General features: G+C 46.0%; 4 protein-coding genes across 8 annotated transcripts in view; 2 read left to right on the top strand and 2 right to left on the bottom strand.

The window, feature by feature from the left end:
- Positions 1-2013, bottom strand: part of Mcm3ap (minichromosome maintenance complex component 3 associated protein) — a 45541-nt gene extending 43528 nt beyond the window's left edge. The window contains exons 1-2 of the mRNA XM_051186948.1: positions 1864-2013; positions 167-1488 (exon numbers count right to left, since the gene is read on the bottom strand). Coding sequence (XP_051042905.1) covers positions 167-1382 — 1216 coding nt within the window. The 5' untranslated portion in view covers positions 1383-1488; positions 1864-2013. The remainder of the gene's footprint in view (positions 1-166; positions 1489-1863) is intronic.
- Positions 2014-2918: 905 nt separating this feature from the next.
- Positions 2919-8422, top strand: Ybey (ybeY metalloendoribonuclease). Of its 2 annotated transcripts, none has more exons than XM_051186946.1 (4): positions 2919-3142; positions 4823-4951; positions 6023-6091; positions 7747-8422. In XM_051186946.1, the coding sequence occupies exons 1-4, from the start codon at positions 2933-2935 to the stop codon at positions 7831-7833; spliced, it is 495 nt and encodes a 164-aa protein (XP_051042903.1). In that variant the 5' UTR covers positions 2919-2932; the 3' UTR covers positions 7834-8422. The 2 variants fall into 2 exon arrangements, with proteins under 2 accessions (XP_051042903.1, XP_051042904.1); XM_051186947.1 differs by lacking the exon at positions 7747-8422 and adding an exon at positions 6896-6967.
- A 2545-nt stretch (positions 8423-10967) lies between these two features.
- Positions 10968-18477, bottom strand: CUNH21orf58 (chromosome unknown C21orf58 homolog). The gene is made up of 7 exons (XM_051186945.1): positions 18275-18477; positions 17383-17419; positions 16325-16398; positions 15303-15467; positions 13046-13157; positions 11932-12047; positions 10968-11689 (listed from the first exon to the last, which is right to left on the bottom strand). The coding sequence occupies exons 1-7, from the start codon at positions 18332-18334 to the stop codon at positions 11447-11449; spliced, it is 807 nt and encodes a 268-aa protein (XP_051042902.1). The 5' UTR covers positions 18335-18477; the 3' UTR covers positions 10968-11446.
- Positions 18478-23595: 5118 nt separating this feature from the next.
- The window catches only part of Pcnt (pericentrin), an 86869-nt gene continuing 82464 nt past the window's right edge, over positions 23596-28000 (top strand). For 3 of the 4 annotated variants that reach the window (XM_051186943.1, XM_051186944.1, XM_051186940.1), the window contains exons 1-4: positions 23597-23796; positions 25782-25994; positions 27145-27237; positions 27732-27987. In XM_051186943.1, the coding sequence (XP_051042900.1) occupies positions 23740-23796; positions 25782-25994; positions 27145-27237; positions 27732-27987 (619 nt within the window). In that variant the 5' untranslated portion in view covers positions 23597-23739. Of the gene's footprint in view, positions 23797-25781; positions 25995-27144; positions 27238-27731; positions 27988-28000 lie in introns of all 4 variants that reach the window. The other variant, XM_051186942.1, reaches the window with a different exon arrangement.

Below are 28000 nucleotides of genomic sequence, written 5' to 3'. Positions count from 1 at the left end.
GGAGTCACTGCTATGTAAAAGCATACCAAATGTTCATGGACGCAAGGCCAGCCCTAAGGCTCTATGTTAGGATCTCTAATATTGTAGTGGGGACTTAAATCAAGCTAACACAAGGGAACACACAAGAGCCTGGCAGCAAGGTCTCCTGTTTGGGGTTAGAACTCACCTTCTTTTTCATCTCTACCTTCTGTTTCTTCTTCTTTATTCATAGCTGGAAGCCGGGAAGGTACCAAGGTAGACTGACCTCCTCCTGGCATGGCCATGTGGTCACTTTCCCCAGATCCCACAAAGCCACTTTCCTTTTTAGATTCCTTGCTGCCCAGGCGACCCACTTCTTTATTGCTTTTGAAGACATCCTGTATGGTCCGACCAAACAAAGTGCCTCCCCGGGGTCTGTTCAGGCGGACGGGTCGTTTATCTGGAGGATGGTCACCTCGGGACAGGGGGTCCAAGTCTTCTGCTGCCTCATGGCAGTGTCTCCTTGGGGAGCGTTCCTGGTCCTCTTTCCTTTTTAGTCCTTTCATGGGGGTAGGAAGTGGTTCCACTACAGAAATGGTCTCCTCAGATCCTTGACGGACACCCGTTTTGTTGCTTGAGAAGGGCTCCCCCAAAGGTCCAGAGGATGACATGGGGAAAGTAGTAAAGCTACTGTTTGAACTTCCAAATACTGATTTAGGTCCTCTCTTCTCTTCCTCTACATTTCGGTTAGACAAAGCAGGGGTGAGGACCGATGTTGTATTACTATTAGCTGGTTTTGAAAAGACAAAATTTGAACTAGTCACCGAACTGTTTGTCACCTGAGAAAAAGAAAAGGGGGTCAGGCCTCCAGATCCACTACTCACGGGATGGGGAAATGTGAAAAATCCAGACGCAATTTGGCTCTGGGTTTTCTCTGGCTCTGACTCAGCCCCCAGTATTGGTCTGAACACTGCATTTTCCACAGGTTTAAACTTAAATTCTGTTTTCCTAAAACCAGAGCTTGCTACTTCCCCAGTTTCTGGGCCAAAAGTAGAGCCACTTGGGAAAACCCCTACGGTAGAGGGTGATTTAAAACTAAATCCTGTATTTCCCGGCACAGATGAACTTGAGGGCCCAGAAGAAGCTGCAAAAGAAGGTGTGGATTCAAGACTAGCAAACAGTCCAGCACTTGAGGTCTGGGTGACTCCAAATGTCGGCAATGAGGAGGAATGACTTACTCCAGAGGGTGTTGCAAAGCTTGAGACCTGTGAAAATCCAAGGCTCTTGCCCAGTGTGTTGTTTTGCCCAAAAAGGGAAGGCTGGCCAAACCTAAACGGTGACTTAGTCTGATATGTTCCTGTGGTACTAGAAGATACTGCAAAAGCACTGGGCTGCTGCCCAGTGAAGGGGTTCACGGGGTTCATCTTCAACCCAATTATTTGAAGGAAATAAATACAGTCTATACACAACTAGTCCCCTTCTTTAAACTGCCCGTCACTTGGGGAAGCTCTCCTTCATCCTCAGGATAACCTGAAAAACAAAAGTTCAGAACATCCCAGCATGGTTTGCCACAAGGTCTTAAATAATGGGTAATCTAAGGACAACTTAAAAGGCAAGCGCACGATGGGCCAACAATTCACAGAACCCACAGGTGTTTTTCTATTTTGGACACTGGATGAGAGAGTACAAATAAGTTACTGTATACTGTATAAAGGTTTGTTTTGTTTTTTTACGACAAGGTCTCATTTAGCTCAGGCTAGCCTCAAATTTACTATCCACTCAAGCACAACCTTATGTTCCTTTCTCCTGCCATAGCCTCCCTACTACTAGGATCACAGGCGTGCCCCACCAGGTCTAGCTAAAGCTAAAAAATCTCAATAATAAGACGGAAAAAACATCACTTACGCCAGATTCTTGCGATCTCCAAGGCCAGAGAATTACAATGTAATACTGATAAAACGTCACAGGTTTTGGTTTCCTACCATCTCATGTTTCTCCTGGTAACTCGAACTTGAGATACCTTGCCCTGGAACTAAGTTTTGTTTCCTACGCTGGCAATTCTCAGGAAACAGGGCGTAGTGTCGGGCGAAGATGGCGAAGCCAAGCAGGCCTTCAGCACCTCGATAGGAACACAGTGAACAGCGAATGGCGCCGCAGGAGCGGTTCCGCCAGATCTCGCCCAGTCGCGAGCGCCGAGGCTCACTCACAGTCAACATCCAGCCGCCACCAGGCGCACCTCACTACATCACACAGGCCACTGGGGCCGGCCCTTAGCTGTGTGCGGCGGACATCAAATTCGTCGGACCGACTTCCGGGCCTCCGCATCCGACTTCCGCTCATGGGGGTGTGCTGCTATTGATCTTCCGGCGAGCGATTTACCCGGTTCTCGGTTTCCCATGCTGTTTTGGTAAGTGTGCAGCAGTTTCTCCTTGGGTGTGTAGAAGCACCCGTGCTTGGATCCACTCGCCCGAGTGTCCGAGAGACCCCCATCTTTTCACCCACGCTCACCCTTACCTGGTCCTACACCTCAACAACCGCCCCAAGCCACCTTATTCCGTATATTGTGTGTGCCTTGTCTACCGTGTTTCAGTTTCCTATGGTAAATGCAAATTTCCTTAGAATTGACGATAAGTTCCACCAAATAAAATTTTTGTTTGTTTGGTTTGTTGTTTATTTATTGGCTTTTCGAGACAGGGTTTCTTTGTGTGGCCCTGACTGTCCTGGAACTAGCTCTGTAGATCAGGCTGGCCTTAAACTCAGAGATTCGCCTGCCTCTGCCTCCTGAGTGCTGGGATTAAAGGCGTGCACCACCACCGCCCAATAATAAAGTTTGTTTTATTGTGAGTTCGTATACATTTTCACATAATTTATGACTTTCTAGTTCTGATGGGTCTTTTTTAGAACTTAAACTACAGGTTCCTTCCAATTTTTTTTTTTTTTTTTTTTTTTTTAAAGGCTGGATGTTCTTCCCGAAATGAGTTTGGTGATTAAAAATCTGCAGCGGGTGGTCCCTATCAGAAGAGCGCCACTTCGAAGGAAGATGGATATGATCAGGGGTATTTTAGGAGTGAAGAATTTTGACCTGGGGATTATCTGTGTTGACAACAGGCGTATTCAGCACATTAATAGGATCTACAGGAAGAAAAACGTCCCAACTGATGTGCTTTCTTTCCCATTTCATGAGGTAAAAACAATGTTCCTCACATGCAGCCTGCCTTTTTCCAGAATGGTTGCTATGGGTTATATTACAGATATGGTTATCTTTGGGGATTTTTTGGAATGCATTTACATCTGGCCTTTAATCCCATCTATTCAGGATGCAGAGGCAAACACATCTTTGTGAGTTCAAGGCCAGCCTTGGTCTACTTGGTTAGTTCAAGGCCAGACAGGGCTGTATAACAAACCCCTAATCTGAACCAGGCAGTGATGGCTCACACCTTTAATCCAAGCACTTAGGAAGCAGAGGTAGGTAGATCTCTGAATTCAAGGCAAACCTGCTCTACAGAGTGAGTTCCAGGACAGTTAGGCAGACACAGAGAAACCCTGACTGGAAAAACCTAAAAATAAAACCAAACAAACAAACCAAAAAAACCCACATGTATTAATCAGGGTTCTTTAGAGTCACAGAATTTATGGATTGAATGTATATAAAGAGGTTTATTTGCATGACTTACAGACTACAGTCAAGCTAATCTAACAGTGGCTAGGTGAAAATATAAAGTTCAAGAATCTAATAGTTGCCCACAAGTCTAGGTGTTTCCAATGGTCTTTTGTATCTGCTGGAATCTCGAAGAAGGCTCCAATGACAATGAAGAAATGCATGTGCTGATGAGGCAAGGTAAGCAGGCAAGCAAGAACAAAACCTTCCTTCCATGTCCTTATAAAGGCTCCAGCAGATTTGGCCTAGATTAAAGGTGTCTTCCCACCTTGAAATCTGGATACAGGTATGTGTCTTCCAGCCTCAAGATCTGAATCACAGGTGTGTCCTCCATTTCTGAATTGTAGTTCAATCCAGATATAGTCAAGTTGACAACTAAGAATAGCTATCACAAGCTCCTATCTCAGAAATAAGCAAATAAAAACAAAGGGGAAAGACTATGGCCTATGACCCATGCCCATTAAGTATGTCTGCCCCTAAACACCACAATTCCTCTATTCAGGGACCACACACCCTCCCTCTGTGCTATTAGGGAATTCAAATAAGGGCCTCTGCAATTTTAAATGTACCTCAGTAGTAAATGCTTGGATAGAAAAATGAAAAGTGAAAACTGGTAAACATTTTCAACAAATTAACTACATCATGTAAAAACACTTTTACCCATTGTTGGCAACATAAGTTGGAAATTCTTTTTTAAAGCAAATTGATAATAAACAGTGCTTCAAAAGACTTAAAATGTGTATGTCATTATCTACCGGTGTCATACCTACAGAAATAAATCCCAAGAATGAAGAAGTACAGTGTAACATGTGTCTAAATCTTCACCTTATTGATGTTCTTAACAGTTAAAAAAAAAAATGGAAGGGGGCAAGTGGGAAAGAATGTAATTGTGTCCATATGCCAACTTAACTGTATAGAATGTAACTTACTTTGGTAGGGATAAAAGAACTACATATACTCAGGAAGGGATGAATAACTACTTATACTCGATAACAAAAACATAAATAATTTGATGAGATCAAAGCTTGTGAGGGCCATTGTGTGTGACAACTATGCAGTCTACTCCCTTTGATGGTACTTAGCCTCCATCATGTGGTTTTAGCATCCTTGGTCAAAAGTCTTGTGTCCTCTGATGGACAAGGGAGCCAAGTCCCTATGGTTGGGCTACTCCATGAAAGGCCTCCAACTTTGTTTCCTCATTTTCAGGATCTGAAAGCAGGGGACTTTCCTCAGCCATACTCATCAGATGATTATAATTTGGGAGATGTTTTCCTAGGAGTGGAATATATCTTCCAGCAGTGTAAAGAAAATGAAGATTACTATGACATCCTGACAGTAAGTAGGGATGCAAAATTACATATACTTGCTAACAAAACTCAAGCCATAGAGAAGATTGAGAAGGGGACTCCTGTGTGTACACTAGTATTCACAGGTACCATTGTATTACTCTTAGATTAGCAATTGTCAGCCCTGTTCCTCTTGCTTGTATTTAGCCTCTCCCTCTCCTTTCTGCTTAACTTTTTTTTTTTTTTTTTAAGACAGATGTAGGCTTAGGATAGAGGGATGACTCAATGGTTAATAGGATGCACTGTTTTTCCAGATGACCTGAGTTCTTGTCCCAGCACCTATGGGGTGTTTCACAGCTGCCTGTAACTCCTGCTCCAGGGAATCCAATGTCCTCATCTGGTCTCCCAGGTCATTTGTACTCACTTGTACATACAGACACATACAAACAAATTTAAAATAATAAAAAATGAAAATATGTATAGTCACTACATTGCCCTGGCTGGTCTTAATCTTTTTGGTTCAATCAATACTTCCCTCAGCCTTCTTGATCTGAGACTACAACAATGAGCCACCCTTCCCTCCTGCTTTATTCTAATTGGATTCCTGATACTGCCTGCCAGGGACAGTCAACTCTCTTTAATTGCCCAGTCCTATTGTTACTCCATACTAATTAAGTGAACTGTGTGAAATGTTTCATTTTATTTTGTCTTTTTTTTTTTTTTTAAAGATTTATTTATTATGTATGTAGTGCTGCTGGCAGGCCAGAAGAGGGCACCAGATCTCATTATAGATGGCTGTGAGCCACAATGTCATTGCTAGGAATTAAACTCAGGACCTCTGGAAGAACAGCCAGTATTCTTAGCTCTGAGCCATCTATCCAGCCCAAAATGTTCCATTTTAGATAGGAGGGAACTGAAGTTGGAATGTAGATCAATAATGAGCACTTGCCTAGATAGGAGGGAACTGAGGTGTCTTAGCTTCTGTGCAGTGAAGTAACTACATGTCCTTTCCCGGTGTCCTGCATAGGACAACTCAGCCTTACAAGGGTACTCCATGTCCCTGAAGGGGCAGCTTTCTGGTAGATCATACCATGAGTTGACTTCTCATTTACTTCAACAGGTGACAGCCACCCATGGACTCTGTCACCTTCTGGGCTTCACCCACAACTCCAAGGCTGAGTGGCAAAAGGTAGGAACAGTACCTGTGCAAGGAGCAGATGTAACCCTAACCCCTGGGTTACTTGACATGCACCCGATGGCAAGTTCCTGAACTATGAGCAGGTTTTTCCCCCAGCCTAGTCCCACAGTCACATTAGCCCCAAGTAACACACAGAGACTCTCTGTATTAGATACAAAGCTGTTGGCCTGTTACAAGCATTTCTTATTGGCTAGCTCTGTCTTAAATATTAACCAATTTCTATCAATCTAAGTATTTCCACATGGTCTTATCTTACTGGAGAGAGGTTCTGGGGTTCTGCTCTCTCAGTCCTACATTTTGAATCTCCTCCTACGTCTCCCTGAATTCTTGTCTCCTAGTCCTGCCCATCTTGCTCTTCTATTGGCCAACAGGGCTTTATTCATTAACCAATACGAGAAGCATATTTGCAGAATGGCATCTCCCATCATACACCTTTAATCCCAGTACTCGGGGATGGGGGCAGAGACAGGCAGATCTCTGAGTTCAAGGACAGCCTGGTCTAGAAAACGAGTTCCAGGACAGCCAGGGCTACAAACAGAAACCCTGTCTTGAAAAGAAAAAGAAAAAAAATGGTGAGGTAATGTTTTTAAGTAACTGACTCCTCATGATACTTGTATAGTTCACTGCTGAAAGGCACCTGAACAGACAGATTAAAAGTTAAATTCTGAAGTGCTAGCTATTTTTTTTTAAATGATGTATTTATCATCTCTACAGTGTTCTGTCTCCATGTATGCCTCCATGCCAGAAGAGGGCACCAGATCTCAAGATGGTTGTGAGCCATCATGTGGTTGCTAGGAATTGAACTCAGGATCTCTGGAAGAATAGCCAGTGTTCTTAACCTCTGAGCCATCTCTCCAGCCCCTACTAGGGGTCAATAGATACTTAATGTTTAGAAGAACCCAACATAAACAAACAAACAAAAACCACCATTCCCCCCCAAAACAAAACAAAAACGGCCATTTGGCAACATGTAATATGAAGTAGTGGTTCTTTTTTTCTAAAGGCTGATGGGTACCACATTTATAAAGCGCACTTTGGTTTCTAATAGGCTTAGATTGTGTTTTTAAGGAAAGTCTATTGCTCAGAATGAAATTCTATAAAAGCAATATTTTCTGTTTATGTGTGTATACCTTCATGAGTTTATGTGCACCATGTGTGTGCAGGTACCTGCAGAGGCCAGAAGAGGGAGTTGATGTCTTGGAACTGGAGTTTCAGTGGTTGTGAGCTGCCTGATGTGGATGCTGGGAGCCAAACCCAGGAAATCTATGAGAGCAGTAAGTGCTCTTAATTGCTAAGCTCAGCTCCCATGAATGAATTTTTTTTCTTCAGTTAAAAGTAAACCTTCTTCTGGCTCTGCTACCACCCAGCCCTTTCTATGCCAGATCTCTTGCTGCTCCACACTTCCCTTGGGTCTCCAAGCTTCTCCCCCATCCTTTGAGGGACCCCGCTCTGACTTTACTCCTTTGCACTGCCTGTCGTCACCTCCTGTCCTCCCATGGCTCTTTCAGTCTCTGTACAGGTGCTACCCTCAGACTTATATATAGCTGAGATGGGGGCTTGTGCAAGAGGAAATCTGAGAGGAGTCTGACTGGGGACAAGGGTCCCAGGAGTACCCTCTTACCATCTTGTGTGCTGCTGTGTCCCAGATGTACAACCAGGAGAAGCTGGTGCTGGAGGAACTGAATCGCTACACTGGAGCCAGGCTCCAGCCCCTGAGCAGGGGCCTCTACTAATGCTTTGATGCCATGAGACGGAGACCTCAATGGACAGAGTCCTGTCCCTCCAGAGTGGATCTCTGCAGGTCATGCTGTCCTGGATGACATCAGCCCACACTAAAGCTTAATTCTGTGAGTGGAAACTAACTTCAGAAAGTATCAAACAGGTGTCTGGCTGGTTCCTGCTCTGCTTAGAAGGCTGCCTTGTAAACAGTAGTTCTAAGCCATTCCTAAGAGAAGAAGCATGTAACTTTGTATGCTTCTTTGGATTTCTGACTGTAGAGTTTGGGTAGACTGCCCTGTCTCCCTGAAGTGGAAACCCCACCTCAAAACACTGAAGTCTGATCTTCCTAAGAGGATGGACACTGAAGAGATGCAGGCAAGGTTGCCATCCCAGCCCTTAGGGACTCTGTGACCTGAACCTTGCTTGCTCTACTCCTAAGAGCTACCTTGTGTTCTCAATTTTCTTAAGCCATTGGCTGTAGACATGATAAGAAAGCCCACTGACCTACAAATCCTGTCTCCTGAGGGCCAGAGATTCAGCCAGGCCCATCTCCAATCCCTTTATGTTGCTGTTGTAATTTTAAATTAAATCTTGTTTATTTGATGTATGGGTGCTCATTCTCCACAACATGCATGTGTAGGTTAGAGGACAACTGGGGGGGGCATGGGGGACGGGTAGAGAGATGGCTTTCTTCTCCTTCTATGGTGCAAGTCTGAAAGGTTGAAGTCAGGTTGTCAGGCTTGAAAGAAAGTTTTTACCTTCTGAGCCATCCCACCGACATCTTCTTGCCCCTTGTGGTCCTGCTACTGGGGCTCCTCCTATTTGATGTCAGAGGCATGATAATTCTGCTCAAGACCTGGAGCATGGGATGGTGGTCTACTTGAAGTTCAACTTTACTGGACGTGCTAAATGCCTATGCAAGTCTGGATCACTTGTCTTCCCAGCATGTATCCAATAGTCATGTGCCTACATAGGGTTTTCTGCCATGTCTACACTCATATACCTATGCCAGTCCATTCTCTCCTCATCATCTTTGAACAACGACTGCTCCTGTGTTGCTTAGTTTTCTGTTTTCCTTTTTCTTCCGTTTGGTGTTTCTGGTTTGGTTTGGTGGGTATTTTTTGGTTTAGTTTGGTTTTGTAGTGCCAGGGATGGAATTTGAGGTCTTGTCATCCTTAGCACGTGCTCTACCACACTTCTGGCCTGTTGCTCTGCTGACCTAAATCTGTGGTTTGGTACCTGAGACCAGCCAACCTGGCGTGGCTCCCAGCCTGTGGGGGCAGGTTCTGTCTTGCTGCTCCAGGGGTACTCTGTGTTACTTTGTTAGTTCGTGCTTATTCCAGGTTCAGCACCACCACCACCCCTTCTGTGAAGGCTCTATGATCCTGATGAAAGAGAGTTACATGAAATCCATGGACTGGTTGCTGGTCTTTAATTGATGCTTTTAAGGAAAACAAGGTTCTCTGGAATCACACCTAAGGTGCACTGAAAGATGTTTCTGTAGGAAGCGGATGTCACCACCCTGAAGCTCCCATGGGAGTGTGTTGCATTGTCTTGATTGTCCCCATGGACATCATATCACTGTCTTCACTGTGGAAGCCGGGTCAGGCACAGGAAAGGTCCACATAGGGTTAACTGGCAGTTCTGACCTATAGGGTTCCAAGGATTCAACAATAGGGACCAGCTTTTTTGTGAGGAACATAACAAATGAAAAAAAATGTGACCATAAGCAAATGAAAGCTTTCTGTAATCCTTGAAAATAGCATCTGTGAAGACAGGTGGAATGTAGCACTCCAGTAATCCCAACTACTAGAGAGGCCGAGGCAGAAGAATTACAAGTTTGAGGACAGCCTAAGCAACTCAGTGAAATGTTATCTCAAAGTGGTAAAAGGGCCATGGGTGTTGACTTAATGGAAGACTACTTGGCTAATGTGCTCAAAACCCAGGGTTCAATCCAGTATCACAAAATAATACATCTTTAAAAATAAAACATTAAGCCAGGTATGGTGACACATTCCCTCCCAGCACTCGGGAGGCAGAGAAAGGAGGATCCTTGTGAGGGTAGGCAGGCTTGGTCTACACAATGAGTTCCAGGACAGCCAGAGCTACATAGTAGACCTTATCTCAAAACATTAAAACAACAAGGAAGCTAAGCATGGTTAGCCATAACTTTAGTCTCAGCTTTCAGAAGTCAGAGGCAAGTGGAGCTCACTGAATTTGAGTTCAAGGTCAGCTTGGTCTACATAGTATGTGGCTAGTCTGGTCTATGTGGTAAGACCCTGTCTCAACAAACAGACAAAAGAAGAAGACAGGCATTAATTGTACATATGTGAAAACCAAGCAGCAGGCAAGCTAAAATAGAACTGTAAGTTGGTTGTCAGTCTGGGCTCAAAAACTAAGCAACAAGAAAACCCAAACTGGAAAGAAAACCAATTTTACCATAACAACAAAAAAGACATCAGAAAGTCAAGGAAGCATACACACATATATGAAAAGAAAACTGACAGGCCCAGGGGACAGTTGGGACAGGAAAGCAACAATCCATTCTCTACAAGCCAGGGATGATGTGTAGGCACAACTCAATGCAGTAGTGGAGGACTGAGGGACAACCAGCAGAAGTCGGTCCTTGTCCCCCATCCATCCATCCATCCAGTGTGTCCTGAGGATAAAACTAAGTTTTATCCTTTACCTTCTGAGAAAACTTGTTGGCTCTGTATGCTTTAAAAGAAATCACAGCGAGGCGGTGGTGGCACACACCTTTAATTCCAGTGCTTGAGAGGCAGAGGCAGGCAGATTCTGAGGTCATTCTGGTCAAAGAACTAGTGTTCCAGAACAGCCAGAGCTGTTACACAGAGAAACCCTGTCCTGAACCCCTCACCCCCCCCCCAAAAAAAAGGAAAAGGAAATCACATCACTTGTTCTTCTACTTGCTTCTTTCACATTAGACTGAAGTGATCATTCCAGGTATGACAATCAGGTCTCCCCAGTTACTATGTTTGACTTTCTCTTGCTTTGTGTGTGGGCATGTTGTAGCGCATCAAGGACATAACACAGGTCCTCACAAATGTTGAACAAACTGTCTACTACTGAGCTATATCGCTGGCCCTAATTTGACACTTCTTCCAGCCTTCCATAGGAATGTTAAATATCAAGTCTTTCATAATAAAATGTTGGTGTTTCACATGGGTGAGGCATCGGTCTCCTAGCTTTCCCAGATGGCCTGGAGAGTAATCAAGGCTGAAGACCATGATGCTTACTGAGATAGGTCAATGACCTGACACACCTGGAAAGGCAACATGGTTTCTGGTGCATCCAGAGGGGAAAATCAACGGTGTCAAATGGGGGTGCTCCACGACCTGGCCTGAGATAAAGGACAGTCTAGGGGACCAGTCCTGATAAGCTGTCAGAGATATAAGGCAGCTTTCCCAGAGGGTGACATGGCTCCACATGGTCTGGCAACAGGGGCTGAGACCTACAAATGACATTTTTTTTTTTTTTTCTGGATCCTTCAAATCAGCCACAGTGCATTGGCCTGACCACAGGGTACATGTGTTCTTTGGCATAATTGAGGAGAGGTGACCAGGCCCATCTTTCCACTTACCTGCTTTCTCTGTCTAGGCTTATGTGCTAAGGGTAGCTGGGATGGGAAGTAGTTGGCTCAGTCAGATGGCTCACAGTGGGCAAGAAGCTGGCCACATGTGGGAGGGCAGCAGCTGCAACCACTGGAGGCCATGCAGAATATCCTGAAGGGGCTCCAGATGTGGAGGCAGCCTGCAGCTGGGTGGGGGGTGCATAATGGTGGTGGTGGTGCACTGGGGGTGGCTTCTGCTTTTCAGCTCGCAAGACTCCATGGTGCACCCATCGTTGGTCCTGGCAGAGTACACATCCAGGTCAGGACTGCAGCATCCTTACCCTATGCCTGGGCCCAGCTTGGTGGGAAGGGCAGCAGAATGTGATGGGAGTACAGCCTGGGCTTAGAGTTCTCTGCCCCAGCTATGTTACCTGTTCCTCATTGCCTTCACCACATACCCTCAAGCCAGAGGAACCCTTGCACAGGTACCCAGGAGCACCCCACTCCCAGTCAGTGGCTAAATCTCAGCATCCAAACCTACCTGGAGGGTAGCAGCACGTGGGCCTGTGGGCCCAGGTGGCAGGGCTTTGAGCATCATGTTTTGCATGAGGATCTGGTGCATCTGTGCATTCTGCATCAGCATCATCTCCACCATGTCTAAAAGGAGATCAGGTCTTACATATGTGTTGGCTGTCACCAGGGTAAGGAGCCTGACTTATCCCTTGGCCTCCACTAGTGCAGTGTGATGTGTATACAACCCTACCCCCATGGCTAAATAAATGTAATTAAAACTAAAACATGTGGCTGGAGAGATGACTCAGTGCTGTTCTTTCAGAGGACCTGGATTTAATTTCTAGCATCCACGTGAAAGCTAACAACTATCTGTAATTCCAGTTCCAGAGGACCTGATGTCTAATTCTAGCCTCTGAGAACAATGCATGAACATAGTACACTGATATACAAGCAGACAAAGTTAAAATCCCTTTCTAAAATGACTTAGAAAGTATCAGGTCTCAATACCCCAAAATGACAGTCTGGGCTCAGTTGATGCTAGCTAGACTCTGACCTGGAATTCTAAACATTCAGCATTCCTCAGAAACCTTGTAATGTGGATTCCTGTTTGCCTTGAAAAGCCACTTCTTATCTGCTCCTACAGGCCCCTGTCTCCAGAAAGGGCATTTAGTTCTCTGATAATTCAAACAAGCTTCTAGCAGATCAGAGCCCCCACAGAGGCAGAAAATAAACAACTCACAAGTCTCAGGAAGTCTTTGGAACCTATCAGATACACAAAGTACCCCTTCCACGATTATATAAGTAGTAAGGACTGCTGAGGGATCAGCTAAACTATCTGGAAGAGACCCTTTGACCTATTGATTTGCAGAGCTCTCCAGCTTTCACAAGTCATTACCCATCCTGGGGTGGGCTTTTGGTGATTCAGCTGCCTTTTTAACCCCAATAAACTCATTGACTCATGAAGTTTGACTTTAGTGGTACTGTTACTTTTGTGTGCTATTGGTTCTCTATCTGGGCTGACTAGAGTTTATGTTGCATCTCACCAGGAAAAGCGTCACATTACACCTACTTACAAAATACTTTCCCTTTCACTATATAATTTCACAAACCTAAAAAAATAGCAATCTAGAACGCATACACACCTTCCTTGATACTTCCAGATCTTTGAGTGGGAAAGGCCTGAGGAGGAGAAATCTGTGCAATCAGTGGCTGCTGGGGTAACTGCTGAATGATGGTGGCAGGAGGCTGGGGGACCTAAGAAAGGCCAGTTGGTTAGCTATCTGGATGTACAGTCTTCACAAGTACTCTCCATCCATCTGTGTGCACACTTAACTATCTGTCTATCCACCCAGTCATTTATCCATCTGTCTGTCCTTCTACCTATGCACATACCCATCCACCCACCCATTCACCCATTCCTCTGTCTATCATCCATCTGAAAAGAAACTTAAATGATTAACACTAATTGAATAGAATTTTTTTACATCTGGCTATCATTGGGACTCTGTTTTGTTTGTTTTGTTTAGTTTTGTTTTGTTTTGTTTGAGACAAGGTCTCCCTGTGTAGCTCTGACATAGAACTGGCATAGAATTCACTATGTAGACCAGACTGGCCTTGAGCTTGTGGTGGTCCTTTGGCCTCTTAACTCCAGAGTATAGGATGCAAGTATATTTACCACATCCAGCATGTATATGATATTTTTAATGTTTCTCCCATCTCCTATCTTCAGGAAGGTAGTTAACGCCTGGTTAATTTTGCTTTAATAGATTTAACAATTGATGTGTTCAGTTTTTTAACTTTTGTACATTTTAACAGGAGTAGGGTGGAATTTCATGGTGTAAGGAGTCTGGGGTAACCCTGCTGGATGAAAGCCGGGTGTTCACAAGTCTCCCAGTGGCTTGTCTATTGTAGCACCATCACCAACTTTGCTGTTTACTGCAGCTCTCCCATATAAGACAGGGCATATGTAGACCTTGTGCACAGATAGCCTCTGGTTTCTCCTCTGAGTGAAGTAAGTGTGACCGATTTCAAGCCAACACCAGAGACTTGTCTAATCCCCATTACAAACCTCCAGTGAACTTGCCCCTTCTTTCTATTCTGAGACCAGACTCAGGAGCTTTCTCCCCCAAGAGATGCAGTAAATTAGGGCTCATGGGCCACGTGGGCTCAGTTTAAAATGAGAACAGCCACAGACAGATGTCAACATGAGCTCTTATCAGTACTATTTCATGAAAATCAAAATGCATCTTCCTGTGTTTCACAAGGTAATTTTTTCTCTATCTCTCTGTAAACATGTAAGAGTACGAAACCAGCCAGATTAAAACCAGTGCATGGTTTTAATCTCAGCACTCGGGAGGCAGGGGCAGGAGGCATGGTCTACATAGTGGGGTCAGCCGCGTGAGTTCCAGCCAGCCAGGGATACCTAGTGAGACCTGTCCTGTCTTGATAGCAAACACAATGGCCCTGACTGCAGATAGAAATGCAGGCCAGACCATCTGAAACCTGGGTGCAGACAGCTCACAGCAAAGGGCTTCTGTGGGTTCACTCCCTCTGCTAAGTGCTGCTGCCAGTTTTCCTGCCCATAGGGCAGTTGTCTTCCAGGTCACCAACATGGTCAGAACATGGTTTTCTCCTGTGCCTATTCTCCTCAAACACACTGAGTCCCAAACATAGGCCTCACCTGGACTTCCTAACTCCTCTGCTTAAGAACATTCTTTCTGAGCCATTGAGATGCTTAGCAGATAAAGGTTAGCAGATAAAAAAGGCTTGGTGACTTGACTTTGGTCCCCAGAAGCCATGTAACAGTAGAAGGGCAGAACCAATTGCACAGTATTGTTCTGACTTCCACATATGCACTGTGACGCATGTGTCCCACATATGTATCTCACACACACACACACACACACACACACACACACTAATAATACATACAATTGTAAACACACACACACACTAATAATACATACAATTGTAAACACACACACACACATACATATATTATTTACTCAAGTAGTCAGTTGATTTCTGTTGCTTGCGACTCAGAATGCTGTGTGTAGGTCACACCACACAAAGCTCTCTGAATGGTATGTTCTGCTATTGGTCACTCTGTCCCTAAGCCAGGATCTTAAACATCCCTGGTTACTTGAAGTATGAAAGGGTTGTGTTTCTCTGAATTCAGGGCCCACTGGTGCTAAACTCCCCCGCTAATGCTTCCAGTGCAGCCGTTAGGTTGGTCTAGTCTGGAAGAGATGAGCGAGTCCTTGGCCTCCCTCCCTGGACTGGGAGAGAGAAACAACTCTGGCCTCCCTACTGGAAACACAGTACACTTCTGTGTTGCTATAAAGTCTCAGTTCTGACCCTCCTTCCCCACCAGAAGTTGCTGTTACCCAAGAGTCCTACCTGGTGCTGGATGATCCTTGGTGGCTCTGGGGGTAGGGGCAGAGGTAGGGAGGCAGCAGGGAAGACATCCATGGGAGGCACCTTTGGGTTCAGGGCTGGCGCCAGGGTTCTTTCATGTGTCCTCCAGGCATGGGCTGGAGAGTGCCCATCCATCAGTTGCTGTTCCTAAAAGGTTGACAGCCTGTTGCTTATAAAGCCATTAGCAGAGGACTCTGACTCAACCTACAAACCTCACTGGGTGAACAGGCTCTCTCCAGTATGGTTTTCCCATGTCTGACCCCTGCCAGGGACTATGGCACCCAAATGTTCAGTGTGGAATCCCTGGAACTAGGGATCTCTTTGTCTTTCTTCCCAATACAACCATATTGAATAAATCTTTTTGTTTCTGTTTTCCACAGTTAATTTGATTTTAAATTGGCTTGTTGAGAATGGGTGGCCAGATTGGACTTGGGACAAAGGTTGTGACCCCAAGTTCAGTAATACTCCTTGGTAAACACTTGGAAATTCTGTTTCTCTTAACATATACCAACCACTTGCAGTAAGTTTCTGGTTGTTGTTATTGTTTCCCAGCCAACAATCTAATGGTTCTTCATGCACTTTGGCATCTGCCCTGCTGTAGAAAGAGCAAACCTCTTGTTCCAAGGGGGTATGGAGATGACACCCACACAGATGCTTCTAGGCAGAGCCACTTCTTGCTGCTGGCCAGTTAGTTTATGTGAGCTCTGTGTTCAATGGGAATGGGCCTTGACTCATTGCCTGCTCTGTGGCAATGGCCTGAGCAGTCTCTAAGTTCATATACTGATTATACCTGGCATTTTTACTTTCTCTAATTTCCTCGGGAAAGTGATGGGCTGTGAATATTATTAGTCTCTTAAATGCTCACGGTTCAGTTACCCAACCCCAATTTGCAAACATTTGCTAACTGATTCCAGGAATACAGACAAGCATTCATTGGTGTCACTGAGCCAGTGTATTAGCCCATGGAGAGTTAGGATTGGATTCAGCAGAGGGTACAAGCCTACCCATAGTCTCTGTAGAAGGTCCTTCCTTCTCCTCAAAGCACTCTGCAGGGCAGTGTCTGGCTTTTCCTGCTTCCCTGGATAGAGAAGGCACACATCACTGAGGAATGTATCCTAGCTGGTGGCTATGGCACCCTGCACCTTAGGGTCCAGAGTAGCCTGGAGTCTCTTAGTTTGTGTCTGTCATAACATCTATACCAAAGAAGGAAGGACCAGGGCTGGGGCGGGCAGAGAGGGGGCTTGGTAGACAGGGAAGAGCTTGGTTAGTCAGCTCAGTGGATTTTCTTGGTGCTGGAAGTCATGGAAAGTCAGTAGAACATATCTCTCTTAGTGTTCCAGCACTCCTGGACTGCAGGAGGCCTCCTCAAGCCCAGTCATACCTTGATAGCTCTGGCCCCAAGCTGTCTAGAAAAGACAGGCATGCTCACCAACTGGAAGGAGAGGATCTTACTCCAGAGAAAGCTCTGGAAGTGGTCTGCTTGCCCTGCCATCCTACTGGAATTGGGAGTTTGATGATGCCAGGGCAGGTGTCTCCGGAAGCTTTACCTGGGATGCCCTCTGGCACATCTGTGGCCATTGGGTTGTGTGTAGGTACCTGAAGCATATAGCCTGGTTTGCCATTTTCCATCTAGATTCAAGACTCCCAGGTTTGGCCATCTGCCCTCATTGTTCCCAGAGTTACCCACAGCCATGAATACTCTAAAGACTAAGACATGTTCCTCTGGCCTCACATCCTCATTCAAATGCCCATTAGCCTATATTCTGGGATGAAGAATAAAGATTGAGCCCCTGCCCATCCCTGGAATTAGAGCGATATAAGTCTGAATTGGTTGGGATAATTTCTGCACTGAGCAATCTGAGGTATGTCACTTGACCACTCTGTGGCTACATTTTCTTATCTACAAGATGCGTTTCCCCTAAGAGTCGGCTTACTAAGGTACAGCATGTGTACATGCATTTGTTTTACAGGTGAAAACAAAAGCAAGGCCTGCTCTGCCTGCCCATCTCTTGGTCTGTTCTCCTTCCTACCTGTATGTGCCCAAGCATCTTAATGCTCTCACCTTCTCTGTCCAAGTTTTCTCGTTCCTGTTCCAGCATCTGTAAGGAGGAAACTGTGATGGTGGTTTGACTCCAGGTTGGTGAGTGGACGCTGCACTGCCCACCTGCCTGTGTAGCTGATATTCCAAAAGCTCTAGGAGTGGTCAGCTCCCAAAATGAGGTATGGAGGGCAAAAAGTACTTTTCAAGTGAGTAGATGGGGCAAGATAACCATTCTCTTAAGGGTATTCTGGTCATAGTCTCAAACATAATGTATGCTATCCATCCTAAACCCAAAGGGGTTACTCTGAGGGGCCCCAAGGTGATGATCCGGTGAGACACAAGTAGGACACCCTGATGCACAAGGGGTACACTGGTGAACTCTGGGGTTTTCCTACTGGGATCCAAAGGGGACACTCTGATGGGAACCAAAAGGGATGTTCTGATGGGCCCTAAGAGGGCACTTTTATGGGTCCCAAGGGTTACCCTGAAGAGCCCTGAGAGGGTTGCTCCAGGCAGATTTCTGAGTAGCAACCCTTGCAGAGACTACCCTCAGTTGGTATCCAGGACCACTAGGACCCTGAACTAGGGGTTCCAGGATTGGTAATAGGTAGGAAGTAAAAGAAGAACGATGTAGGAAAAACATACGGAGAAGTTAACCATGGGCAGCACAGGTCCCCATGGACCTAAGCATCATGACTTGTAATGGTCATGGATCACTCAGAATTTCACAGATGGCTGAAAAGGTGGAGAAGACTGAGCATGACCAAGTTTCTCCCTGGGCATGTTGGGCTCTATCTCCACAGTAAGGAGTATCCCTTTAAACAAGAGTCTGGAGGTACAGGGGCTTTATAAGGCTGCGCCCTAGAATGGGCCAACAGGGATTGACCACAGCAATGGGTAGGCTCTGTCTTACCTGTTCCAGGAGTCGCAACGTCAGCCGAGTCATCTGATCTGTCACTGAGGAGTCTGACATCCTAACAACTGTTTAAGAGGCCTGCAGAGAAGAAGCTGAGGTCCCACTCTGCCTTGGCCCTTGGTTACATTCAGCAAAGAGCCCCCTCAGGGGTCATGGTGCCTCAAGACAAGAGAAGAGTAATAGGAGATTGCCTGGGCTTCAGTGCCAGACTTTGCCCTGGAGTTGTGACAGTTGCCAGCCTGTGGAAGAGAGGTCTTGGGTTGCCAGGATGCCTCTGAGAGTCCAGTGAATGGGTTGCCTGTAAACAATGATCCACAGGCGTGGTCAGGCACAGATCAGTGGGGGGGTGGGTGGGGGGGTAAGAGGCCAGGGGGTCAGACTTCGGAATCCTCCAGATGCCACTTACCCAGGGAAATAGTGTAGATGAATGAGTGGAGGACTCCCCATCCCCTCTAGAGACACACCCACTGCTGTGGTCACCCCTGTTGCTCTGCTCAAATCTCCTGCCTGTGCAAACTGCCAGGAGAAGTTCCTGCTTCCAGAGCTAGCCCTCCCCCTCCCCCTCCCCCAAGTCTGGCTTCATAATGAAGAGCTTTGACATCTTTTTATTTTATTTTATATAACAAGTCTAATTAAATGAAAACAAACATTTATACACAATATTTGGGAAAGAGCTTTGACTTCTTGTTTGCTTCTTTTTGCAGCTTACAACCAATTAGTTTCTAGCAGTTTCCTAAGTCAGGAGGCAGGCTGTACCTACCAGCAAGTGCATTTCTGTGCATGGCCCTGTAAAACTGCCTTAGCGATGCTCTTGTCCTTACTTGGAATCTTCAAAGCAAACAGGCAGTGTGGCTGGACACCCAGGAGGAACATGGGGAAGGAGCTTCCTGAGGGCTTCAGGAAATTTTTTGTGCCAGAGACTTTGGCCACAGAGGAATAAAGGGCACCTCCTAAGGGGACACCCAGCTAGATGATGCACTTGCATAGAGGGTGCAGACAAGAATACAGAAAAGGAGGTCACATATGGGGGTGGAGGTTCTAAACCAAATGGGATGTAAGTCAATGCCTCCTCTTGAAAAAGGAGATGCAGCTGGGCCATACGCAGCAGGGTCTAATTAAGCCCTATGAACCTAAGAAACAACGGAACCCCTGGAACCCTGCTAACTCTGGAAACTACATCATATTGAAGGAGAGTTACAGGGACATACACAGAGAAGGAAAGCAAAAGCAGGTTCCCTGAGAAGGTAGCTTCTTTTCCCAGAAGACATTGCTAGAAGAAACAGCAAGGCAAGGGGGTGGGTGTCATAAACAAGACCAGTAGGGGAAAGGGGAAAACTGTCCTCAGCTGGGACATCTGGGATATTTTCCCTCAGTTGACTTGGCTTTCTGCAAGTTAGTGCCTTTCTTATGACATTGTACTGAAGGCATAACCTATCAACACCACTTTACCCTTAGAAGCAGCTAACCTGTTTCTCTATTGCAAAATGCCTATCCTCTTTCTGTGCTGGCCTCTTTGGTAGGGAGTTGCTAGGCACAGTAAATGTTTACAGGGTAGGGAGCCATGTCCAATGCCTGTGAGAGCATCTGTGTAACTCACCTGAATAGCTTTTAATACTAAAAATAAATTGAAATAAGATCCCAGTACTATGATTGCAGAGCTTCCTTCACGTTTCTATGTAAATGACTTTCTGCAGATATTGGCTCAGGTGAGCTGGGCACACGCTCCCCTACTGCCTGCTGTAAATGGATAAAAATAACATTAAAACTGGAGACTGAGGTATGATTCAGGGTTTTAGTTGTTCTTGGGAAATCTGATCTTGCTATCTTTCTTGCCCCTTCTAATGAGCCTACTCTCATTTGCACAAAACACCTGGTTCTGAATCTAGGACTCAAGAGGATTCCACTAACCAAAGGGGACTGTAATTTGACCCAGAGAGGAGTACTTCTTTGTGGCTTTGTTTCCAAAACCTCCTGAAGTTTTGTTTAAGTTGTAGCCACTTAGGTGCATGTCTTCCACTAAGGCTGACAGTATCACTCCTGTGAGTTAAGGGTATGATTTGTTTCTGCTTCTGTCTGAAATGCAAACCACCACAACAAGCCATGCCCAGGTGGAGGCATCAGGTAGGTCAATTTAGCAGAAAGTACCCCAAACCCACTGATCTAACCCAAGGAGGCATTCAGTGTGTTAAGACAGTGGACTTTATCAGAAGGCCTGCCCTCCTGTGCCTCCATCTTTCTGGGTCATCTCCTAACTATAGTCATTTGGGGCTGTGTTATATTACTAGCTTCACCAGGTAGGGCTGCAGCAAGTTCTGTGGATGTTCACCTTTTTCCTTATGGGAGAACCATCAAGAGGTACTGAAATACTTAAGAAAGGTCAGGTTGTGCTGGGCATTGTTATCAAATGTCTTTAATCCCAGCACTCCAGAGGCAGAAGCAGGTGAATCTCTGTGAGTTCAAGGCCAGCTTCAGCTCAGAGCTAATTCTAGGACGGCTGCAGCTGTTATACAGAGGAGCTCTGTCTCAAAACAAAACAAACAAACAACACCAAAACTATACCTGACAATGAACAAATTACTTCTCATTCCTCTTCATAAGTGTTTTGCCACACCAAAAGGGTCCCCCTACATGCTGAGAAAGGGTTTTGATATGTAAAAACTGTCATGTGATTTTTACAGTATCACTTGTAAAGGCACATGATGCACCCCCCCCCCCCCCCGTGCCTCAGTTGCACCCAGTGTGATGTCATTTCAGAATTTTGAATTTAAAAACCGTACCCTCCTTTGCATGGAGCTCGAGTCTTCTCAGACAAGAGCTTGCTTGTGGTCAGCTGACTCAATGTACTCTCTACTGACTCATAAAGATTGGTGATCCTACCTTTCTCTAGTGAACCATTAAAATACAACTGCTCAGTATTTCCTGTTTCCCATTTGTTACTCCCCCCTATCCTACTCACAGCCTCTAGCTCTCTCTCCCCCTTGCTCTCTCCCTCTGTGTGTGTGTGTAGGGGGGACACATCATATCATAAGGAATGGTTTTAATGAAATGAAAAGCATTTACAGAAATATACATGACTACAGAAAGAGAAACGTGCACTTGACATCAATTACAGGGCTCTTAAATCTCCTTCCTTTGATATGTGAATGTCAAGAATAAAGCCTCTTCTTGTCTTCCCAGCACAGTCGACCTGGAATGTTTGCCTTCATTGTGAGTACTATTCTTTCAGTGAGACGCCATCTGCCCACACCAGGTGTTAAGGTTAATTGACAGTTCACAGTTAACTGACAGAAGAGGACGGGTATTGGAGCTCCTGAAACTAGAGTTACAGGCAGTTGTGACCTGCTGTATGGTTGCTGGGGACTCAATCCAGGCTCCTTTGACAGAGCGTAAGTGGAATTTAGACTGATGTGGAGAGCAGGGACAGGCTCCTTTAAGAGGGTCTGCGTCTGTGATGATTGTAAGGGAGGGTCCAGTGAACCCCTGGACTAGGCCACTCTGTTGGAGGAAAGTGTGTAGTTAGAACCCCCAGCTCACCTGGGCATGATCCAGAAAGCCCCATTCCTGTCTCTCTCCACACCCTGCCCTCTCAGAGAGTGTCCAACAAAGAAAAGGCTCCAAAAAGCCCAGTTCTGCATTCTTGGTGACAACAGCAGCTTCCTCTCCTGTTGCCACCAACAGGCCAAATAGTGAGCTTTTGACTGTACTTGGGCACAAGCCCAGCTTGTAGCAGATACCTCCTCACTAAATAAATTGCTTCACTTTCATTACTTAAAGAGTCTCCAGGAATCTTTTTCTTTTCTCTTCTTTCTTTTTTGGTTTTTCGAGACAGGGTTTCTCTGTATTGTTTTGGAGCCTGTCCTAGAACTCTCTGTAGACCAGGCTGGCCTCAAACTCACAGAGATCCGCCTGCCTCTGCCTCCCAAGTGCTGGGATTAAAGGAGTGCACCACCAACACCCAGCCAGTCTCAGAGTGTTTCTCAAACTGACGAAAATGCTGGCTAGAAGGGGTATTCCCTCTGGGCTGACCTGCCCTTCAGGATATGCTGCTTTTGTTTGTTTGGTTTTGTTTCTTTTGGAGATGGGGTTTCTCTGTGTAGCCCTGGCCATATTGGAACTCACTCTGTAGACCAGGCTGGCCTGGAGCTCAGAGATCCACCTGCCTCTGCCTCCCCAGTACTAGCATTAAAATGCTCTGTTGGGTAATTCATTTAGTGAGAAGGCAAAGATGCCTAGCATGCAGATTTGATACAAAATAGTAGTGTTTATGGCCCTGAATGCATTTCCCTGTCCCTGAGTTCCTCACTGCTAAATCTTTTAGGAAGGTACAAGATCTTTCAGGTGTTTTATTTAACCCTCCAGATTCTCCATCCTATGGATGCAGGAAGTAATGCCTTATCCAACATATATCCTGAAGCTCAAGATCCCCTCCTTTTTCCAATACATTGTTTTAGTCACATTAACAGCTCCAAAGATAAAAAGTGCTCAGGCAAGCAGGCACCAGCTGTTGGCTAGGGAAGACAGAGGCCTAATCCTTTCTGATTATCTGTGATTCATTGATGAGTTCTAGAAGCGCCTCTTCTTTAAAGTGGAACGTAGTTGACTTATTTCCTTACAGTAACACCAGGGAGACTGTTTCCAGGTAGAGGTGGTGGAGTCACAGTCCGAACCCTGAACACTGTGACTCTGTGCATAGAATAGTGTGCACGAATACAGAACGGCCTTCTCAGTGGCAACTCGGGGCACAGTGGGGACACCGGTCTAAGCTTTAGGTGTCATTTATTGAATAATTACGCTTGTACTCGGCTCTTTGGGTCTGGGTTGAAGACGGGTCAGTATTTAGGAGGGCCAGAAATGGTCAAAGCAGGGTAAGCAGGAGGAGGCTACAGGTTTGACCGCACCAGTGGATAAATAATTCACAGCACCTTCCTAGAAGGACTAAAGGGAAGGCTAGCGTCCTACCAAATGCTGAGGAACTGTGGGGGCTTAAGGCAACAGCGGATTCGAAGAACGACTTCTGCAAATTCTACCAAGAGAGTGGAAGGAGCGAACCCGAGGCTCGGACGGCCGCTCGCGTGTGAGTCCTCCTCCTGTCGGGAGGGGGCGCCAGGCAGTGCCGCCACCGGGAACCGGTTTGCACGAACCTTCCCGCCGGACAGTTGACGAACAGCAGCGAGCCCCGGGAATTCTGCATCCCGCTTATTGGTGTTCCTGAAGAGGGTGGGAGCGTCAAGGCACCAATTGAGGGCACGAAAGATGGCGCTCCGCCCTTGCAGCGTCACTGGAGAGCGCGTGCGCAAGTCCGCACACGGCTCCGGATTGGCGGCGCAGCGGGGCGGTGCTGACAGTTGCGTGTATGGGGGTGGGGAGGCGAGTGGGTAAAGGGAGGGAGTGTAAATAGAGCGAAGGAGGTCTCGCGGCTGTCTGGCCACCTCCGAGCGACTCTCGAGGAGCCCCAGTTGGAGATGGATGAAGACGAGCAGGAGGAGCGACGCAGGAAAGTGGAGGCTGGGAGAGCCAAGGTAGCATCCTTCTCCCTGCTTTGCTGTGGAGCGAAATCCTGATGAGATTCTGTTGCTCAAACTGCCGCTTGACAGCAAGCGGTGGTGGCGGAGCAGCTCAAGTTGCCGAGCGCTTGCCCTTCCCGCCGCCTCTGCGGAATCCACTTCCTAACCGCCGCCATCTTGAATCCACCGCCCTTGGCCTCGCCCCGCCCTGTTGCAGCCGTAGCCAATCAGCGTCTGAGACGCACGATGCCTCGTAGGCGGGCCGGGCGCCGTGGGCGGGTTCTGGTCACCTAGCATTCCTGGTTGTTGTGCTTCCGGTGCCGGGGCCGAACTGTCTAAAGCTTTTAAGAAACTGCCTTTAGACTTCGTCTTCCCGGGAACCAAGAGCTTCTGCTCCCGACTGGTGCCCTGGCGCTGGGTTTGGTTGTTCGCTCTCTGGCCGGGCTTTCCTCCAGCTGTCATTCTTGTGAAATCTGCTCCAGATTTCGATTTATTGGATACTCTACCCTAGGAACATTTGTGGCTGTTAAGATAGTTTGTTTTTTGGAAAGTGTTGGGCACATAGAGTTAGAGGTGCGAACATTTTGGAAGTGGGTCCTTGGTCACCAACCATGGCACCAGGATATGGTTCCTCACTGTGCCAGCCAAGGACTAAGTACAATCACCATGAAATGACTGTGTTGATTTTGTGGTTCTCTTAGTTACCTAGTAGGAGCAATCCTTCATTTGAATCAAACCCCAGCCCCGCCCTCTGCCCCTTCCCCGGGAGCTAACATACAAATGACTGCACATCAGTGTCAGTTATAACGCAGGTGACAGTCATGAGACAAAGTGGTCTTTTTCCCCCTTTTAGGCAGTAGGTGCCAAGAGGGATGAAAAGATTCTTTCCCTCTTTTTATAAGCTAGACACGTGAGAAATGAGGGAGTACAGAGTTCAGCATTTCAATTTGGGGAACTGATGTCTGCACTTGGGTGGTTTGTGAACACAAGCAGATGTACTTAGGGGAGATGGAGGCTGATGAGAACCAAGAGGCCACTGTTGAATGACCATAGCCAGAGACCAAGTCTGTGTTGCAGAGGAGAGCTTTGAACACATAGTTGCATTTGATGGAGGAAGGAAATTATGAGAACAGGGTTGGTACTGCAGGCTATGTCCATCTTTCAAATTTCCTTTCACTCAAATAAATGGCCTTGTTTATTTTCTCTGCCAGTGAACTTGTGTTGCCAGTTTTTGTTGTCAGGTGCACATTAGCTTGTATGGCCATGGTTGTGATTTGAGGGACTAGGTATTCCCCTATGAAAGGCTCCTGCTCCAGCACTTTTTGAATGGGGTACGAGTGGGAGGTGGTGTGTGAATGCAGTTGAAAATCTCATATTTGAAAGACTGAAAGCAGCTCAGCTGTGCCTCTGACTGGCAGGCAGCATTCTTCGATGGTCCCTAGTGCTTTGCTGAGCTGTGTCATGAAAAATAGAACATCTGATTCCATAAAGGAAGATGCTAGAGTGACCTGGCTTGATTAAGTTTTTGCTATTTCTGTACCTTGTCTCAGAATCTATGGCAAGGAAGTTTTGGCTGGGCGATGTATCTCTTCGATTAGGGAAGAATGGGGGCAAGAAGAGCATGATCTAGCTTTATATAATAGTTTTAAGGTTGAGATATGCCTTAATTAAGCTCTCAGTGTGTTAAATAGAGACATTTTAAATTTTCTGTAAACTGCCAGTTATTAGGACAGCTATTCTTCTAACCAGCCATATTTTTTCTTTTGTCTGCATCTAGACATAATTAATACTCATTAGTAGACTCAGTATAATTTTAATGCCAAGGTCATAGATGTCAATGAAGGCAGTGTTTTGTGGGAAAGTGGTCTCTTGGCTCTGCGTGGCTGAGTGGACCGAGCTAGCTCAAGCCTCATGCTCCCCACAAGTGTGTTGACTCTCTGGCTTTGCTACTTTTTTCTCGTTTACCTCTGTTTCTACTACTTCTCTAAATTTTTTCGCAGCTTGCTAGCTTCCGACAGAGAAAAACAAAAGGTGACTGTCCGAATTCGAAGAAAAAGACGGCGAAGAGGAAGGGTTCGGCTGTCAATGCGCCTGTCCAGGAGGAGAGTTCGGTAGCCACTCAAAACACTGAGCTCCCCCAAGGAGGGGCTGGTTTTGAAAGCATATCATGCAGCAACACCCTGGAGGGAACCAGAGGGGCATTTGCAACTCAGGTAGATTTCCTCACCATTATGGTAATGTGTTGCCTATCTTCTAGTTACTGCTGTAGTAATTTACTAAATGTAGTCTTCTGTTTTTGCCTTTCAAAAATGGGTGAAGAGGTATTTTAAGTCCATAAAAAGTGAGCAAGCAGGTTTTACATAAATAAATGACTTATCATTAAAGTTTGTTTTATTTACTATTGTGTGTGTATGGGCACTCATGTTATGGTGTGCATGAGGATGGCTTTATGGGGAAGGTTCTCTCTTCCACCTTTATTTTACATGAGTTTTGGAAATTGAACATAAGTTGCTTGCTTTTGGGCAATAGTGGCTTTAACTCGACAGCTCAATGCCTCCTCTTTAGTATGATTTTGAAGAGTTTTGGACAATGGTTTAAAGACAAATGTCAGTTTGGTGCTTTGCTAAGGGACCTTTATAGGTGACATCAGATTGCTTGTGTGTGGCCTGGTTCCACATGAGTTCTCTTTACCTACTTTTGTATGCAACACAAGTGTCTCCCCACTTTACTAACTTGCTGAAGGTAGGATTAGGGGAAAGGGAGGGTGTGTGGTCTGTGAGTTGTGGAGAGCATGCCCCCCCCCCCCCCGACTCCCTCATCTCCCTGGACCTCCAGACTGCTCCTAGGTGGGCTTTCCTCAGAACTCCCGTGTAGATTGTAGCTCTGTAATATTTCATTGTAGTGAAATCAGCTTTCCACATCAGCAGATTCAGTCAAATGTAGATTAAATATTTGGGAAAAATTGCATTTATATTGAATATGTACACATTTGTTTCCTTTTCCAAACAACACAACAAAGCTATTTACATAGCATTGATACTGTTAGGTGTCACAAGGAACCGAGAAAGGCACCTGGAAGTAATTTGTCTTTTGGAGGATATAGGTAGGTCACATGACCAACCTATATCCAAACTTGAAGAGACCAATAGACAACTATATGCTATTCTCTTGATATTCATCCATCACAGGCTGTTTCCATACTTTGTCTATTATAGATAATGCTGCTGTGACTATTTATGTACCTTTTTTTGGGGTGGAGATGGGGGGGACTAGTTTATCAGTTCTCTGGTGTATTAATAATTTTTTAGATACTGTTTTCTTGTGTGAATTCTCTAGGCTACATTCTTTGCTTTGCTTCTCTAGGAACGACAAGACTGTGAACTGGATGAGCCTGGCCTACAGGCACAGCAACAACAGCAACAGCCAGAGCCACAGCCACAGCCACAGCCACCCCAGGTGATCTGCTTGGCCTGGCTATGGCTCTCAGAATTCACAGGGTCATAGCCTGTGATCTGTCATTCTTAACAGGGCACAGTGGGTCCTGGTTGCTGGGGATGGTTGCAAGTGGGAGAGACTCGTTCCAAAGTAGACAAATGGGGGATATGGCTAGCTGTCTCCTCTTTAGTTTTATTATTTCCACATTATCTTTCTGAGTTCATTTCCCCAAGCAAATGGAGGGTCATGTGTCTGGCAAGTCTGTGATGTGTGAAAGATGCACTTACTCTTTGTCATAGTGTTTTAGCATGGAGATGGATGGTACCCTTCTTGTGTTACATGTTCCCTCTTCTCCTCCTCCTCCTCTTCTTCTTCCTTTTCCTCTTTTCCTTCTCCCTTCTTCCTCCTCCTCTTCCTCCTTTCTTTTTCTTTTTTTCAATTTCTGCTTGGTGTTGCCCTTTCTACCCTGGTTTCTGACGTGGATCTCATGAGGCCTGGTTCCTCTCTGCCTGCAGACAGCACACAGCCTTGAGCTTGAAGCCCTGCGCCTGAGTCTGAACAACATGCACACGGCACAGCTGGAGCTGACACAAGCCAAACTGCAGAAGGAAAAGGAGACCGCATTGACAGAGCTACGGGAAATGCTCAACTGCCGGTGGGCCCAGGAGCTGGCCCTGCTGCAGAACAGGCAGCAGTGTGAGCTGGAGCTGATGCGAGAGCAGCATGTCCGGGAGAAGGAGGAGGTGGTGCTCCACTGTGGGCAAGAAACAGGTACCGAGCACGT

This window comes from Phodopus roborovskii, unplaced genomic scaffold (assembly GCF_943737965.1).
Source record: "Phodopus roborovskii unplaced genomic scaffold, PHOROB, whole genome shotgun sequence".
NCBI lineage: Eukaryota > Metazoa > Chordata > Mammalia > Rodentia > Cricetidae > Phodopus > Phodopus roborovskii.
This window is presented reverse-complemented; position numbering and strand designations above follow the sequence as displayed.

Excerpts from the sequence above, each read along its gene's own strand:
- Ybey (XM_051186946.1), top strand. The coding sequence starts at position 2,933 with ATGAGTTTGGTGATTAAAAATCTGCAGCGGGTGGTCCCTATCAGAAGA. Across the intron at positions 3,143-4,822 it reads TTTCTTTCCCATTTCATGAG|GATCTGAAAGCAGGGGACTT; the intron begins GTAAAAACAATG and ends CCTCATTTTCAG. Across the intron at positions 4,952-6,022 it reads ATTACTATGACATCCTGACA|GTGACAGCCACCCATGGACT; the intron begins GTAAGTAGGGAT and ends TTACTTCAACAG.
- CUNH21orf58 (XM_051186945.1), bottom strand. The coding sequence starts at position 18,334 with ATGTCAGACTCCTCAGTGACAGATCAGATGACTCGGCTGACGTTGCGA. Across the intron at positions 17,420-18,274 it reads CGTTGCGACTCCTGGAACAG|ATGCTGGAACAGGAACGAGA; the intron begins GTAAGACAGAGC and ends TCCTCCTTACAG. Across the intron at positions 15,468-16,324 it reads ACCTTCTACAGAGACTATGG|GAACAGCAACTGATGGATGG; the intron begins GTAGGCTTGTAC and ends TCAACCTTTTAG.